At 36.4% G+C, this 16,239-nt stretch overlaps 3 protein-coding genes across 3 annotated transcripts; 2 read left to right on the top strand and 1 right to left on the bottom strand.

The window, feature by feature from the left end:
* The first annotated feature begins 278 nt into the window (after positions 1 to 278).
* Positions 279 to 3,146, top strand: LOC145097323 (lectin protein kinase family protein). The gene has a single exon (XM_079034888.1). It carries the CDS (start codon positions 294 to 296, stop codon positions 2,937 to 2,939), a length of 2,646 nt encoding a protein of 881 aa, XP_078891014.1. The 5' UTR covers positions 279 to 293; the 3' UTR covers positions 2,940 to 3,146.
* Positions 3,147 to 4,330: 1,184 nt separating this feature from the next.
* CH1 (Pheophorbide a oxygenase family protein with Rieske 2Fe-2S domain-containing protein) lies at positions 4,331 to 7,768 on the top strand. The gene is made up of 9 exons (XM_079034793.1): positions 4,331 to 4,554; positions 5,240 to 5,482; positions 5,552 to 5,656; positions 5,747 to 6,028; positions 6,115 to 6,262; positions 6,377 to 6,561; positions 6,668 to 6,780; positions 6,868 to 7,162; positions 7,283 to 7,768. Exons 1-9 carry the CDS (start codon positions 4,477 to 4,479, stop codon positions 7,427 to 7,429), a joined length of 1,596 nt encoding a protein of 531 aa, XP_078890919.1. The 5' UTR covers positions 4,331 to 4,476; the 3' UTR covers positions 7,430 to 7,768.
* A 262-nt stretch (positions 7,769 to 8,030) lies between these two features.
* Positions 8,031 to 13,516, bottom strand: LOC145097145 (Ikzf5 (DUF668)). The gene is made up of 13 exons (XM_079034690.1): positions 13,241 to 13,516; positions 12,607 to 13,084; positions 11,292 to 11,617; positions 11,101 to 11,193; positions 10,927 to 11,017; positions 10,315 to 10,408; positions 10,046 to 10,143; positions 9,800 to 9,869; positions 9,590 to 9,684; positions 9,366 to 9,482; positions 9,162 to 9,238; positions 8,848 to 8,892; positions 8,031 to 8,755 (listed from the first exon to the last, which is right to left on the bottom strand). The coding sequence occupies exons 2-13, from the start codon at positions 12,916 to 12,918 to the stop codon at positions 8,218 to 8,220; spliced, it is 1,956 nt and encodes a 651-aa protein (XP_078890816.1). The 5' UTR covers positions 12,919 to 13,084; positions 13,241 to 13,516; the 3' UTR covers positions 8,031 to 8,217.
* Positions 13,517 to 16,239: the final 2,723 nt, after the last annotated feature.

Below are 16,239 nucleotides of genomic sequence, written 5' to 3'. Positions count from 1 at the left end.
TAAATGTGTGATAAACAAAATTACCAATAAGTCGGATGTATAGATAAATTTTGTTTTGAAAATGTCTTTAACAATATTTATTATGAATTTATGATCATTTGATTAGATTACCGAACGGACATGTATAGAGAATAGGGCGAGCAAACTAAAAAACTTCGTACAAAATTAGCGGTTTTTTTTAGTGATAATAGCTTTTGACATTAATGGTAATTAATCATTAATCATCCATAATATTGTTGTTTCAACAATCGTGTGGTTTGGGAGGAGGGATGAAACATGGAATAAGCCTTCCGATGACTGCATACCAGGGCCAAGTCAAAGTCTTCGTTCCCACTGGTATCAACATTTCATCGCGTCTCTTTCTTCCTCTTTCAACTCCCCACCCACCTCCAAATTTTCACAAATTAATCTGGGATGCTCAACAGGCACCACCAGAGCATCCGAGAATGATCTCCTTCAACCTATTTCTACAACTACTTCTATCAACAATCCTGTTTTCTTTCGCCGCCGCTGCCGATATCCGACCAGGTCAGTCTCTCTCCGCCGCAAACCCCAACGAAAAATGGAACTCACCCAATCAGACCTTCTCTCTTGGCTTCATCTCCGAAACCCCCGACGCTCACTTCGCTGCCATCACCTACAACAACATATCAGTCTGGAAAGCCGGAGGAGATGCCGGCGTAGCCGACTCCACCGCCTCCCTCACCTTCCTCCCCGATGGTAATCTCCGTCTCGTCAACGGCTCATCCGGCTCCGTCGTCTGGCAGTCCAATACAGCCGGTCGTGGCGTCACAGTAGCTGCACTTGATGATTCAGGTAACTTCGTCCTCCGAAACGGATCCGTTTCTGTATGGAGTACATTCGATAATCCCTCAGACACCATACTTCCGGGCCAGAATTTCACAGTGAATAATGTTTTGCGTTCTGGGCTTTACTCCTTTCGATTGGTTAATTCTGGGAATTTAACTCTTAGATGGAACGATTCCATTGTCTACTGGACTTTAGGGTTGAATTCCTCCATCAACACTAACCTAACTTCACCAAGTTTAGGGCTCCAACCAATCGGGATTCTATCTCTTTCAGATCCCATGCTTTCCACTTCCGTAATCATGGCTTACAGTAGCGATTATGCTGAAGGCCCTGATATATTCAGGTTCACCAAATTAGACAACGATGGTAATCTGAGAATTTACAGTTCCTCATTGGGTAATGCCGGCAATCAATTCATGAGATGGGCTGCTGTAAGCGATCAATGTCAGGTATTTGGGTACTGTGGCAATCTGGGTATTTGTAGTTACAACGGTTCAAATCCTGTATGCGGCTGTCCATCACAGAATTTCGACCCGGTTGATCCCACCGACGGTCGGAAAGGGTGCCGGAGGAAAGTCGAAATCGCAAACTGCCCAGGTAGCGCAACAATGTTAGAGCTCGATAACGCTAAATTCTTGACATACCCACCGGAGTTATCATCTCAGGTATTCTTTATCGGGATTTCCGCTTGCAGATTAAATTGTCTCGTTAGTGGTTCCTGCATCGCATCCACCTCCTTGTCAGATGGCACAGGGTTGTGTTACTTAAAAGTCCCAAGCTTTGTGAGTGCGTATCAGTCGCCGGCGCTACCAAGCACCTCCTATCTCAAAGTCTGTGGGCCCGTGACACCAAACCCATCTCCCACTGCGGAGAACGGAAAACGATGGAAGCTCCGTCCATGGATAGTAATTGTGGTGGTTATCGGCACGTTATTAGGATTAATCCTCGCCGAACTCGGTTTATGGTTCTGGTGTTGTAAAAACAGCCCAAAACTCGGGGTGTTATCAGCCCAATACGCACTTCTGGAGTATGCATCTGGTGCACCGGTCCAGTTCTCATATAAAGACCTCCAACGGGCCACAAAAGGGTTCAAGGAGAAGCTCGGGTCAGGCGGGTTTGGTGCGGTTTACCGTGGGGTCCTCGCAAACCGAACCGTGGTTGCAGTCAAACAGCTCGAAGGAATCGAACAAGGCGAGAAACAATTCCGTATGGAAGTCGCAACAATTAGTAGCACTCATCATCTAAATCTCGTGAGATTAATTGGGTTTTGCTCCGAGGGGCGTCATCGTCTTTTAGTCTATGAGTTTATGAAAAACGGGTCCCTCGATAACTTCCTTTTTGTCCCGGAACAACAATTGAATTGGGAATCCCGATACAATATCGCTCTAGGGACGGCCCGTGGGATAACATATTTACACGAGGAATGTCGGGATTGTATTATTCATTGTGATATAAAACCCGAAAACATTCTTTTAGACGAGAGTTATAACTCGAAAGTTTCCGATTTTGGGCTCGCGAAACTCGTGAACCCGAAAGACCATCGGTATCGGACATTGACAAGCGTGCGTGGGACCCGCGGATACTTGGCTCCTGAATGGCTCGCGAACCTCCCGATTACATCGAAATCGGATGTTTATAGTTATGGGATGGTTTTGTTGGAGATCGTGTCGGGGAGGCGGAATTTTGAGGTTTCGGATCGGACCAACCGGAAAAAGTTTTCGGTTTGGGCTTACGAGGAGTTTGAAAAGGGAAACATGGATTCGGTTATTGACCCGAAGATTTTAACCCATGAATTCGATATGGATCAAATTCGGCGGGTGATTGAAGTGAGTTTTTGGTGTATTCAAGAACAACCATCACAAAGACCGATGATGGGGAAAGTGGTTCAGATGTTGGAAGGGGTGACCGAGATTGAGAAACCACCTGCCCCGAAGGTCGGGTCAGCCATAGATGGGTCGGTTGCTGGGACTAGCACGTATATGAGTAGCAGTGTCTCGACCTTAGCACCATCGGTGCAGCCACCCTCATCGTCTTCTTCTCTTCAGACTCCAAAGGGGTCGTCGTCGTTTGCTTCGGGGATGAATATTGAGAGGGCATCATCGTCATTGTTGCAATCGGTTACTCTGTGAAATCGTTACGTTTTTCATTTTGCATGTTGTGATGTTTTGGAGTGAAGTTTGTGACTTTGTGTATGTATGTATTATTAGAAGATATATGTAAGTAGTAATGGTAGAGATTTGTAATCAATTATGCTCAAACCTAATAACATGTATCAACATTGCTTTGTCAGATAATTTAAAGATTATTAATGGATCATATGATACTTTGAAGTGTAATTTTGATCCATTTACTTAATTAAGAGTTTAATTGATTTGAGTTATATCATCTGGTCAAATTGGTAAAACTATAAGAATTAGCTGGACATGAAATACCAACTTTGAAAATACGTTTATTTTAGAGTAAATTTCAGTTTTGGTCCCTTGATACACGGCACAAGTTTGGTCCTATTTTTGAAATTTAACACAGATTATCATTATGATTGGTAAATCCATCAACAATAGTCCCTCCCTCTATTAGTACGTATGAGAGGACTAAAATGCTTATTTTTTGTTTTTAAGAATTATTAGTATTAAATAAATAATGAGCCTACACTGTTCCCTTGTATACCATCATCATCATCATATACCACTAGTTACACAATCACTTTCCCTTTTCCCTTTACATCACCACCATATCCGACCAACCCCACACCCACCGTCAATCTCCGGCCAATCCTACCATCCACCACCATCCCTAGTTTTGAAGAGATTTAAAAATAATTTTAAAGAAAATTAAAAAACCAAAATACATTATTCTGTTTCCGGTTCTAAAAAGATTAAATTAAAATAAAAATGCTAAAATCAAATCAAAACTATAACTTAACATGATCAAATCAAATCGATATATACTCGGAGAAGAGAAGGGCAAAATATGTCGAATGTTGAACCATAAAGGCGGAGGAGCAGATCTAGTGAGGGTAGTGATATAGGCAAAGGAGAAAATATAGTGAGGATAAGGATCAGATCTGTAGAGGCGGAAGAGTTGTTGGAGATGAAAGTGGTGGCATGCATGGTAGGAGGAGAAAGAGTGGTCAAGGGAGCTGAAGTAACGGGTTAGACAAAGAGATGGGGTGAGGGTGAAAATTGGGACTCTCTTTTTTCAGAAATGGTTCCTTTAGTTTATAGCTTTTAACAACTTTGGTCCAATTGAAAAATAGTCTTTTTCTATTGAACTTAATAGAAAAATATAACTGCATTAGTCTAGAGGATCAAAATTGATGTATTTGCGAACCATGAAGAGCGCTGGTGTTAAGATTCAAAAACTAGGAATTTGCCATAGGGACCAAAACTGTAAAAATTAGAGAAAAAACGATAAGGAAGATATCAGGAAAGCCGAGGTGGCAAGATATAGGGGACCCGCAATTTCTCGAAGGCAAATACCAAGCAGTGGCCATGAGAGAATCAGACGCTCTTCAACCATTTCCACTTGTCATCGCATGGCAGGCCAACCGAGATCGCGCACCACACAAACCACATATCTACAAATTCCCTCAAATAATCTTCTTCGCTACAAAGGTCACCAATTTTCTCTCTCTTCTCCATAAAATTTTGTCATTATCCAATCGCCATGACCGCCATTGCTACTGCTGCAGCTCTATCTCTTCCAATATCTCTATCTCGATCATCTAAATTGAGCACCAAAAAGGTACCCTATCTGTTATGCTTTATGCTGGACACATGTATGATTTCGCTACAGAATCATATGTGTTTTTTCTTCTTTGATTCTAAGTTTAGTCGATGAAATTGCAGCCTGAATCATAATCATGACTCGTTAAACCTCCAATCACATAAACTTCTACATGTCTGTCTTCGTATTTTGCCGAGAAGGATAGATAAGGACAGAACCATAATTTTAGAGGATGTGTGAGAAACTAGTAACTGAATATGGGGTAGCAAGTCCGAATTGTTGTAGAGAAGGACACGGGGAAGTTCTATTTGGACATCATACAGTTAACTTTAGTTACCTATCATATAGTTTAGTCCTAAAGTCCATGAACATGAATTTTGTTGCAATAATCCAATACCTTTTTTTCCTTTCCTTTTGTAAAGTGGAGAACTAGGATATGTGACATCATACCTCATAAGTCAAAGTATACCTTTCTTGGAATGGATAGATGAATGGTGTTTTATGTGTGCAAAATAATAAGATGGTCTGCAGGTGCAGTAATGACACTAAAGTCTAAATAGTTCATGTTCATACCAGCATGCTGCATAAGATGTATTGATAATAGTATTTGTTAGCTTCATGAGTAATTGTTTGTGCTTAAGAGTAGTTGTCCCTTAACACTGATCTGTGTTACTGTGTTTGTACTGGATGTGTTGGACTATAGGGTGTTAGAGGAGGGTTTGTGGTGTTTGCCATAGCAACAAGTGGGGAGGGAGGTGGATTGGGGGACAAGAAAACCTCATGGAACACTTTATTTGATGTGGAAGATCCCAGGTCTAAATTTCCACAGTGTAAAGGAAAGTTCTTGGATGTAAATCAAGCATTTGAAGTGGCTAGATATGATATACAATATTGTGATTGGCGAGCAAGACAAGATCTTCTTACTATCATGCTCCTACATGAAAAGGTAACAAAATTTTCAACTTCCATACATGAATTAGGCTTCTGGGATCTTAAGTTTAAGACATGAATCCAGGTTGTTGATGTTTTAAACCCTTTAGCCCGTGACTACAAATCCATTGGAACCATGAAGAAGGATCTAGCAGAGTTACAAGAAGAGCTAGCCGAAGCACATAAACAGGTAAGAATCTCAATAACCCATGGAGTTAATGAATTGGGATTATAATAGACAGGTATATGATATTAGTTATTAATTCTACTTAAATGGCAGATGCATATATCAGAAGAAAGGGTTAGTGCGACTTTAGATAAGCTAGCATACATGGAAACTTTGGTGAATGATAGACTTTTACAAGACAGAAACACCATAACAACAACAGAGAGCATAAACTCATCTCCCAGCACTTCAAAACCACCTCCAGAATCTATTGAAAGGAAAACAACAAAACGAAAAGGTCTAAATGTGTCTGGTCCAGTGCCACCTTATCATCCCAACTTAAAGAACTTCTGGTACCCTGTTGCTTTCTCTAAGGACCTCAAGGAGGACACTTTGGTAAGCCATTTTTCATTTCCACTTTGTAGTTTTCCCTCATAAAAAAAAAAAAAAAAAAAGAATTCATCTTTTGATTGACAATGCAGATGCCAATTGACTGCTTTGAAGAACCTTGGGTATTATTTCGTGGGAAGGATGGGAAACCAGGATGTATAAAGAACACGTGTGCACATAGAGCATGTCCTCTTGACTTGGGCACTGTAAATGAGGGTCGTGTCCAATGTCCCTACCATGGTAACAACTTTAAAAAAAATAGACTTTTACAAATGATAAAACTAGATTTGTAATGATTATAATAAAATTGTATGTTTGATGTTTATTTTAATAATATTTGGTTTCACTCTCCAGGATGGGAGTACTCTGCAGATGGGAAGTGTGAAAAAATGCCTTCAACAAAATTTGTTAATGTGAAGATAAAATCACTTGAATGTTTTGAGAAGGAGGGAATGATATGGATCTGGCCAGGTGATGAACCTTCTGAACCCACAGTTCCTTCACTACTACCACCTCAAGGTTTCCAAATACATGCTGAGGTATTTTATATTTTACTTAAAGTTGAAAAACCAATTGGTAGGTTGTTTTTATTTTATTAAAAATGAATATATATTATTTAACAAATTCATATACAACAACAAACAGATTGTGATGGAACTACCAGTGGAACACGGACTACTTTTAGACAACCTTTTGGATCTTGCACATGCACCCTTCACCCACACTTCCACATTTGCAAAAGGGTGGAGTGTTCCAAGGTATACCCCCATCCTAATTAATGGTTTTAACATTTTCTATATAACCTTTTGGATGATTGATTTTTAGTAATTTTTTAATTATTGCAGTTTGGTTAAATTTTTGACGCCTACATCAGCGATGGAAGGATATTGGGACCCGTATCCAATAGATATGGAATTTCGTCCCCCGTGTATGGTATTATCAACCATTGGGATTTCAAAACCTGGAAAATTAGAGGGGCAAAGTACAAAGCAGTGTTCAACACATCTTCATCAGCTACATGTATGCCTACCATCATCAAGAAAGAAGACAAGGCTGTTATACAGAATGTCACTTGATTTTGCTCCCATCTTGCAATACGTCCCTTTCATGCACATACTCTGGAGGCATTTTGCAGATAAGGTAACATTATATTTGCATGATTCATGCTTCTCAATCATATTGGGAACAGACTGACTGTGTTTTGAGTTTTAAAGTAGGATAAGTGTTAATAGAAGTCATAAGGATGAAATTTGATTTCAGGTACTAAATGAGGATCTACGACTTGTACTTGGGCAACAAGATAGAATGATAAGTGGTGAAAATGTGTGGAACATGCCTGTATCTTATGATAAGCTAGGAATAAGATACCGGTTATGGAGAAAAGCAGTGGAGGATGGAGATGCGTAATTAATTACCTCTTCACTAAATAAAAATGCAAAACTAATTTTTCATTTTTGGTTTTTAACTCCTTCACTCATGAGTCATGAAGAAGCAAGCAATCCTGAGTCATTGAAGAACACACAACTGTCAAAGAGTTTGATGAGACGAAAGAAAGAAGTTTTTTTTTGTACAGAATTTTTTTTACATTCTTTTGAAAAAAATTATGGGCTCATTGGTGAAAATGGCGAGAGTGTTGTGTTTTCGATATTGTAGTTATATTGAAATGGAAGGGTGTGAGTGAAGTTGTATTTTGGTTTTTATTTGTAGCTACAAATACAATTAGAAATGGAAGTTATTTGTACACAAGTGTTTTTCACTCCACTAATATTAAACGGAATCTTTAAACCTAACAAAATGACCAAGAAAAAGTCTATATATATATTTTTTGTGTGTGCGTGGTTAAATCATAGAATAATTTTCAGGATAGGTAAAAAAACGTTGCTATCAAATTTTTGTGATTAAACAAATTTACCAGTATAATAGTAAATACCTGGCTAGGGGTTTTTATACATGAAATGAAATGACCAAGAAACAAGAAAAGGAAAGAAAAGAATGTCAAACATAAAACTTAAGTTAAGTTGGCGAGATAGATTATGAAACAGAAAGTAAAGTAAAGTTAAAGTAAAGATGATTTCCTTCTGTACATACAACAATTTGGTGAAAACAACTAAATTACCCTCTCCTCATTTGCAAAACCAACCTCTAAACAAGAAAAAGAAAAAAAAGAAAAACTATCCAAGAAAGCAGATTGGATATCAGACAGTTGGAATGTCATCGATAACATCCATGGCCTTAATCCTGTCAAGATGGAAGTTGATGACGGGAACGGAAGACGGTCTCTTAATGGGAAACGGGTCCCGCTTAACTTCTTCCCGAGTCGGGGAATGACTGCTGCTCTTAGTCAAGCGATGATGCTTACTGAGCCTATTGCTGCTGCTTCTGATGTCAAACTCTTGGCTTTTGCTAATTCCGGGAGTGAGCTTCCGTTTGCTTACATCCCGCAGCATTTCCCGGTCTTCACTGGTCAATGCCGGAGGAAACGAGGAGGAGGAGGAGGGTTGGGTTTGGGTTGTGGAGAGTTGGATTCCCTTTTGATTTGGGGAACGGATTGGGGATTTAACAGGTGATCTCATTGTATTTGTGCCATTTATGGCTTTTGATTGGCACACAAGATGGTGAAGCCAAACCACCAATTCCAGAATACATTCTTCCGTTTTTTGTTTGTCTGCGTGGTGGAGTGTCTCGATTCGTAATGAGTCTGTTGGGTATGATGGTTTTCTGTTCACTTCCGATCTACAGTATACATCACCAAATTAATATATATATATAATATATTTAACAAATCCTTTAAAATATTTCAACCGAAATACAAAAATACAACTTACCCGGTATTTGCCCATTCTCCAACCCAACCGAATCCATGATGCGCTCTGTATTCATACACAATTTCCAGTTCATAAAGTTACAACCGTGTTAAATATTATAGGGATAAGGGAAACTTTTTGAAAACAATCGTCATCTTGCTATATAAATATAATAGGTATAGCTTGATAAGTAAGACTGAACTAGTATATTTTTTAAAGAAATGGAAGTAGGATGCTATAAGACACAGATTGGCCATTTCTTTTGTACAACTCCCAATATATGCTATCGATAAAGGAACAACATAAACAGTAGGTTGGTAGTTTGAGAATATTACTTGGTTGTGTTTGTTGCAAATGGAACAATCCATTGCAGAGTTTTCTCCATCTCTGCTTTAATTTCGGGAATCGTAAGCTGCCAAAATCACAAAACAAAACACTCACTTAACACTTTATGATTATTATTATTACATTTATAAAATGAGGTTGGTTAAAGTTAAACCACAGAGATCTGAAAACAAGAACAAGTAGAGGTAAGGTACCTCTTCCTTTGGGTGAAAAGAATGTATCTTGGAGCGGATTGCAGACTTAATTGTAGGTGGAAGTCCTTGGTATAAAGCATCCCTGGTACTTGGAGGCACAGAACTTGACCGAGTAACCTGTCATACACATATATATTTGTCATATGTACACTATCATTTACCAAAACCACACACACACACACACACAACAATCAAGATTTAATAATAACATCAGACAAACTCACAAGTGTATCAATCTGAGTGATGATATTAGCATAATGCAGTGCAAGACCAGCTGCTCCCAATTTCTGTCGGTTGCTTTTTAATGGTTTTTGTGTATCTGCAACCATTTTCATAATCATAATATACTTGACACTTATGGGGATTTCATAATAATGGTATATATAAAGAGTCAAAGTCAACTTCTAACACATTAAGTCCTCTAAGAAACATACCAGCAGTTCCAAAAGCAGTATGAATCTCCATGTGTAAGAAATGGACAATGTCTACAAGTTGCTCCATCACCTTAAACAACAAAACCCATACATAATTATCAGCAAAGAAACACAAAAATTCGCTTCTTGCAACTTCTTTACATCAATACGTCGCTTACACCTTAAAATTGTCTAAGAAAAGTAATAAAGGCCTACCATAAATAGCACGCCTGTCGGAAATAATTATAGTTGTAGTTTGTTTGTTACCTCTTCCAAAATTTTGGACCAAAGTGACTTCTTTTGCAAACTTCTCACGTGCTTCTTCTGGCTCTTTAATTCTGTCCTTAAAATAGCAAGGCTGTCCCCTGTACGTTTTTATGCATGAACAATTAAGAAAAAGTCAATCACCCAAAACAGCTAACTGCATTTGAAATACGAAAACAATAATGATAACTAGATAGCAATAATAATAACAAGCTGGTATTTTGCATTTAAAAAATCTACAAGATTGGTAAAAAAAATGTAAGAGTTAGCACCTCTTGGAGGAGCACTGGGATTCTCCTCTTCTTGTTGCTTACGACGGAAATCTTGTTCAAACCTGTCCAAGGCATGTAACTCATGGTACAACTCCTGCAGCACACAAAACAACTTACACTCATTTTCAACAACATAAAAAATAAAAATAAAAAAATTCATAGCTCAACATCATCACATCTGTTTAACAATTCCCACTTGTACAATTGTCGGATCAATAGAATAACAATTCTTGTTGCTTACGACAAAAATATGATTGCCACATGGATTGCGAAGCGACTATGACATCATAAATAATAACTACATAATTTTGATAAAAAGCACATGCCAATCATGTTAAAGATGCATTGTCCATTGCATTTATGAATTCTATGGGAATGGACCATACAAATGCATCATATCCTATACGCACGTGTTCATTAATTTCTTATTTGTTGATTCAACATGCATGTAGCATGTACATGTCAATATAATTCATAAGCTTTCTTGATTTACCCTCTACACTAGCTATGCTGCTTTTCATGATCCCTAATCAGTTTGTCATTCGTAAAGTTCCTTTTTCTTTATTTTTAGGTTTGCAAATAAATTAATGCAGAAACATTGTGAAAACTCACAGCCGTATACTGAACCAAATTCTTCAAATGCTCCATTATGGTTTCTGCTTCTTCTTTTAATTGCTTCTGGGGAATAAGTTCTGATCCCAATCTAAAAAAAATAAAAAATAAAAATCCATCAGCAACAACATCCGGATCCAATTTGACACAAAAGATTTAACTCCAAGCAATTACTTTTCAAAATATCGGTCCAAATTGTGCCATTGAGGATCTTTGCATCGGTTTCCAAAACGAACCACTTCTCCAGAAAAGATTTTTAGTTCTTCCCTATTAACACCAATAGCAAGATCATTAAAAAAAAAAAAAAAAGAAGACACATTTAAGTATATAAACATAAAAAGTAGCAATGTTTTCATTGTAGGCACCTCTTATCAGCTGCTGCAATCGTGAGGAGTTCATCCATGTCTTTTGATATTAAGCGTTGCACGCCTTCTGAAGGCAATACTACCTCCTTTAAATGTTTAATGTTGTCCTTTGAAAGAGATTGCATAAGATTGGCACCTTTAACAATTGTATTGGCAACCTCAAATGACAATATTGTTATTTTATTTCCCTTTGTTACTGCCCCTGACACAAAACCACTGCTGACATGTAAACTTGTCATACTGCTACCAAGTGTATCCAGCACTTCTACAGCCTTCCCAAGCCCAGCAGTCCCAGCTTTACCCAAAAGTGAACTCACTTCTGAAACCTGCATTCACCAATTTAAAACTTAGCTACTACCAATACATCTCAAATATACATGAAAAGCAAGAGAATCATAATGCCTATAGATAATTAAGAACACACAATATAGTAATAGTTTCATTATGTATCTCATTGCCAACAATCTAAGGCATTATTGATAAATTAGTGTATTGCGACATATAAAGATTAGAAATGATTTTGTATTAATAAACTCAATATCTAAGCTTTCATTTCCTAACTTCCAAAGTTGCAATATGATATATATCCAACGTTGTACATTTATCCATTCCGAAATGAAGTAAAATTTACCTTTTTCGTATTATAATGTGTCGGGTAGTATTTAAATGATATTTCAAGGGTATAGATGCTTATCACATATAAGGTTGTAAAACGGGAATTAGATGATCCGGATCGATGTAGCGTACTATCTCGCATTCCTTATATAGTTGTATTTATTGCGCTCTCTCTCTCTCTCTCTCTCTCTCTCACACACACACACACACACACCATTTACGCTCATTCTTGCACGTGCCAAATCACGGAAAGTTGCATTACCTCATTGAAATGAAATTTGAAGAACGTTGCATGACTAACTAGGTAACAGTTGGAAGCATATGCTAAAAGATATGATTATCTCCGAAAAGACATTGAGGTTTCCTTTCTTTAGGCAAACTGATGTTTTTCGTGCGATAAATCTTTCCTAAATCTTTATATAGCAATACTAGAAATCCTATAGTTAAGACATTATAAACATAAGTCCATGAGGTTGGTATTGTCTTCATTAGAAGTTTGGACCTCCTTAGGGTTTTCCATGAGGCAATCTCTTGTGGACTGGTAATGATCCAAAGTAATGCTTTATGCCCGAAGAGCATGTATAGCTATCAAAAGGTTACTTGGCAATTTATACAACTTAAAGTGTTATGTGTGAAAAAAATGTATGATCCCAAATGTTCAGAAATTCACATTACTAGAGAACACCTCAACAAGATATACCTTTGTAGCTGCAGTCATGTTTGACTTTGTTGATCTGGATTTATGTGATAGAGCCCTAGACAGACGAGGAATCCCATCATCAGCATCGGACATTGCGTATGGAGCAGCATTCATTTCTGGAAAAGAAAATGGTTCTCTTAGAGTCCTCTTGTTATCCATGGTTTCCCCAGAAGGGATAGATTCCTCATTTGCTTGTTGCGGTCCTTGAGATTGATAAACCATTCCAGAACCATAATTAAGTCCATTAACATGAGGAAAGCTTCCGTTTTCTATGTTGTCTTGGGTGGATCTCCTCGAGCAAATTCCACCCATATTCTGGATCAATCAAGACCTTCAACTAGTTGACTTCAACTCGCCAATTGTTCATACAGAAACGCCCGCAACAACTCGAATACCTCGCTAATGTTTGAACAAGTTCCCCCAAACAATTAATTACACGCAGACGCAGTGCAACCCGAGTTCATTTCTCCATGACAAACTGCAATCACAAAGCCAAATACTTTAGGCATACGAAAATAGAGACAAGAAGCATACTAACGCGACGAAGAATTGAGAATTCAACAACAAATGTCAAATTTACACAAGAAAAAAAAAGGGCAAGAAACAAATATAAAGTAGCAAGCGAAGCATATACACGTGAAAGCAGAAACTGGATAAGAGTTGAGAGATTGATTTGACTGGGAGTGACTGAGCCGATGATCGGAACAGTGAAGGTTGCTATGATGGTATTGTTCGGTTGCGGTGCCCCTTGGAATGAGAAGTGTCTGTGAATCAATCGATGACGCTACAAACGAGGAAGTAGCAAGTGTCCCACCATACGAATGCGATAGACCAAAGACGCCATCTTCCCCTTCCTAATTGCCTAATTCTAGTTCTGGTCAAACCCCCAAACACAAACGCAAACACAGCTCACAAAATTAAAGGCTCGGGACAGTGTTACCGTCACCTTTTATGACTATTGACTTCTTTTTTTTGGAACTAATTACAATTTTGACACCACTTCAAAAATAATAAATCAATTTTCATTACTTTTACTTCTAAAGTCTTTTGTTTTAAATGATTGGTTTATTATTTTATTAACTTATGACTTAAACTCTTACCTCCTTTATTTTCGAAAACAAAATACCATCAAACGTAGATTTATTAAGGTTTTGTTTGGCGTGTCACAACTAGCTGAAAAACTAGTTTATTATTCGAGCATTTTTAAGTTGTTATGTTTGACAAGTCAAAAAGTAGCTTATAAACTAACTTATAAGCTAACTTTTTTAAAAAGCTACTTATACTAGCTTTTTAAGAGTTTTTTTAAAATTTTCCAAATATACCCCTTAAATAATTATAAAAACACATTCTTTTAAATGTCTTTTATGTCATTTCATATTTTTTAAGCTAGTTTTACCAAACGTTATTTTTTATCAGTTAGTTTTTCAGCTACCAGCTAGCTTTTTATTTAATAACTAGTTTTTTTTCAGCTATCAGCTAACTTTTCAGCTAATAACTAATTTTTTAGCTAGTACACCAAACATAACCTAAATGTATGATCTTTTTATGTAAAATTAGATTTTCTCAACATATATCCAAACGCCATCATAAATATGGTTTATTATAAGGTTGAAGCTTACGACATTCAAATTACGATATTCAAACTTAAAACTCAATCCATTATGGAATGTTTAAATCTCAAATGATCGTTGTCTTAATGGTGATAATTAATAATTAAATACTTTGAAATATTAACTTAATTAGGTTTTAATATTTAACTACTGTTAGATATATCATCGAATAGAATATGTTTTAATATAACAAAGACATCATCATTTTAGGAATTTTGATTACCGCCAGTTGAAAGACTCGACTAATACTAGAATTTAGTTGCTTCTTTTAGTCCCGGTTTTAATCTTTGCGTTTTGGTTGTTGTCATTTTTGGTTATTGCTTTTGTGACGAAATATATATGTAACGAAATTTAGTTGGTACATTTTTGTTGAATACTTTGTATATGTTTTACAAATGCAACCTATCATTCATCAAATATATTGCCGTTGTCACAATACATGACGGATAAACACATAGTTTTTAACCATTTGATCAAAATTGATCAAAAGTTTCTCACATTCTCAATTTTACTTGTTAATTGTTAACTTCTTATCATCTTAGTCCCTAGTACAAGCTATCACTAAACAACTCCAATTTGGCTAATTGGCGAGTTTAACCCTAACTTCCATATTTTTCAAATTAAAGTTTAATTTGGTTTCGTTTTTCCAAATGTTTATATAAATATTCCTAAAATAATTATTTTAATTATTTCCCTATATTTTTTATTCATTTTCCTTTGAATTTTTAGTTTAGTTTATTCTATTTTTATTATCTATTTAACTAATTAATCTCTCAAAAAATATTTTTCTACTAATACTAATAAATAGACAAAAATCCTAGACCCAAAAATAGGTTGTTACATTTTGCTTCATGACTACTTCACATATTTATGTGTTTCATATATGAATTCCTTCCTTGCATCTTCAATGTCTTATGTCTTCATCATTTGTTTTCTAATTTTTTTTGTCATCTTCCTTATTCGTCCGAATCTACACCCACCATACTAATACATTAAATGGTATAACAAATAACATTTTAATGAATGTGATACCTACCTTCTTTACATCATCATCCTCTTCATCGGAATCTTTTATGACATATTTCTTACTTAACCCAACCTGTATGTCAACATACTAATATATTAAAAAGTATAATAAATATAAAAAATAATTGAATGTGATACATATCGTCTTTGCACCCTAATATTATCAGCCTCTTCATCCTAAACCATATCAAAATTCTAATTTCGTTCTGATTCTTTCTTGTCAGAATCCTTATTCGACTCAATTTGCATGCCTACGTACTAATGTATAAAAACACATTAAATACAATAAACACTTACTCAATAAACAACCCCATCCGAACACACGTATCCTTACAAAATGGACCAAAAAACTCACCATCATCAAATATATATGTTCACAAATATCCACCCCATGGTGCATTAGCAATGACGTCGTCATCAGTTTACATGTAGCCCTAATAACACTAAGTTTATGTCTAATATGTGAAAAGTGACACATCCATCACATGAGTGGTTTTAAAATAATTTATAAAACTAGTTAAATTTAGTTTAAAATTCTAAAAATATGAAATCAAGGTCCTAACGTCCAAAAATAAACGTGATTGTTCAAAATATGAGGTAGCATCCTTTAATCACAACATATAGTTAAAAAAAAACCAATATATAGACATGACCTTCTAAGTATCATCGGTATTCTTAGTCTTTTTCCTCCATGATCCTCTAAAATGATCACATGTCAACATACTAATTAACATTAGGCTTGAAAAGCCTAATGATTATTTACTAAAATGTGTTCATTTTTGTCCAATGATTGTGATCGTTGAACACTGCTAATTGTGAATCTATCTAACTCTCATCTAAATCTGTTATTTATAAATTCAATCAACTTCGTGTAATAATCCTATTTATGAATTCACCAAAATTTCCACTATGCTACCACTATATAAAACATGGTAAAATCATAAAATGATTCACATTCATTACACAAAATATTATTTTCGTTGATAGATTTGATTAA

Source organism: Lactuca serriola, chromosome 1 (assembly GCF_051521515.1).
Source record: "Lactuca serriola cultivar US96UC23 chromosome 1, Lser_US96UC23_V15, whole genome shotgun sequence".
Classification (NCBI taxonomy): domain Eukaryota; kingdom Viridiplantae; phylum Streptophyta; class Magnoliopsida; order Asterales; family Asteraceae; genus Lactuca; species Lactuca serriola.
The sequence above is the reverse complement of the archived record's forward strand: the minus strand, read 5'-3'. Positions and strand labels throughout refer to the sequence as shown.

Coding starts and splice junctions, on each gene's coding strand:
- LOC145097323 (XM_079034888.1), top strand. CDS start 294: ATGACTGCATACCAGGGCCAAGTCAAAGTCTTCGTTCCCACTGGTATC.
- CH1 (XM_079034793.1), top strand. CDS start 4,477: ATGACCGCCATTGCTACTGCTGCAGCTCTATCTCTTCCAATATCTCTA. Junction 5,657..5,746: donor TAGCCGAAGCACATAAACAG/GTAAGAATCTCA, acceptor CTTAAATGGCAG/ATGCATATATCAGAAGAAAG. Junction 6,781..6,867: donor AAAGGGTGGAGTGTTCCAAG/GTATACCCCCAT, acceptor TAATTATTGCAG/TTTGGTTAAATTTTTGACGC.
- LOC145097145 (XM_079034690.1), bottom strand. CDS start 12,918: ATGGGTGGAATTTGCTCGAGGAGATCCACCCAAGACAACATAGAAAAC. Junction 11,194..11,291: donor ATTGCAGCAGCTGATAAGAG/GTGCCTACAATG, acceptor TGGTGTTAATAG/GGAAGAACTAAAAATCTTTT. Junction 9,685..9,799: donor TACTGCTTTTGGAACTGCTG/GTATGTTTCTTA, acceptor AAATGGTTGCAG/ATACACAAAAACCATTAAAA.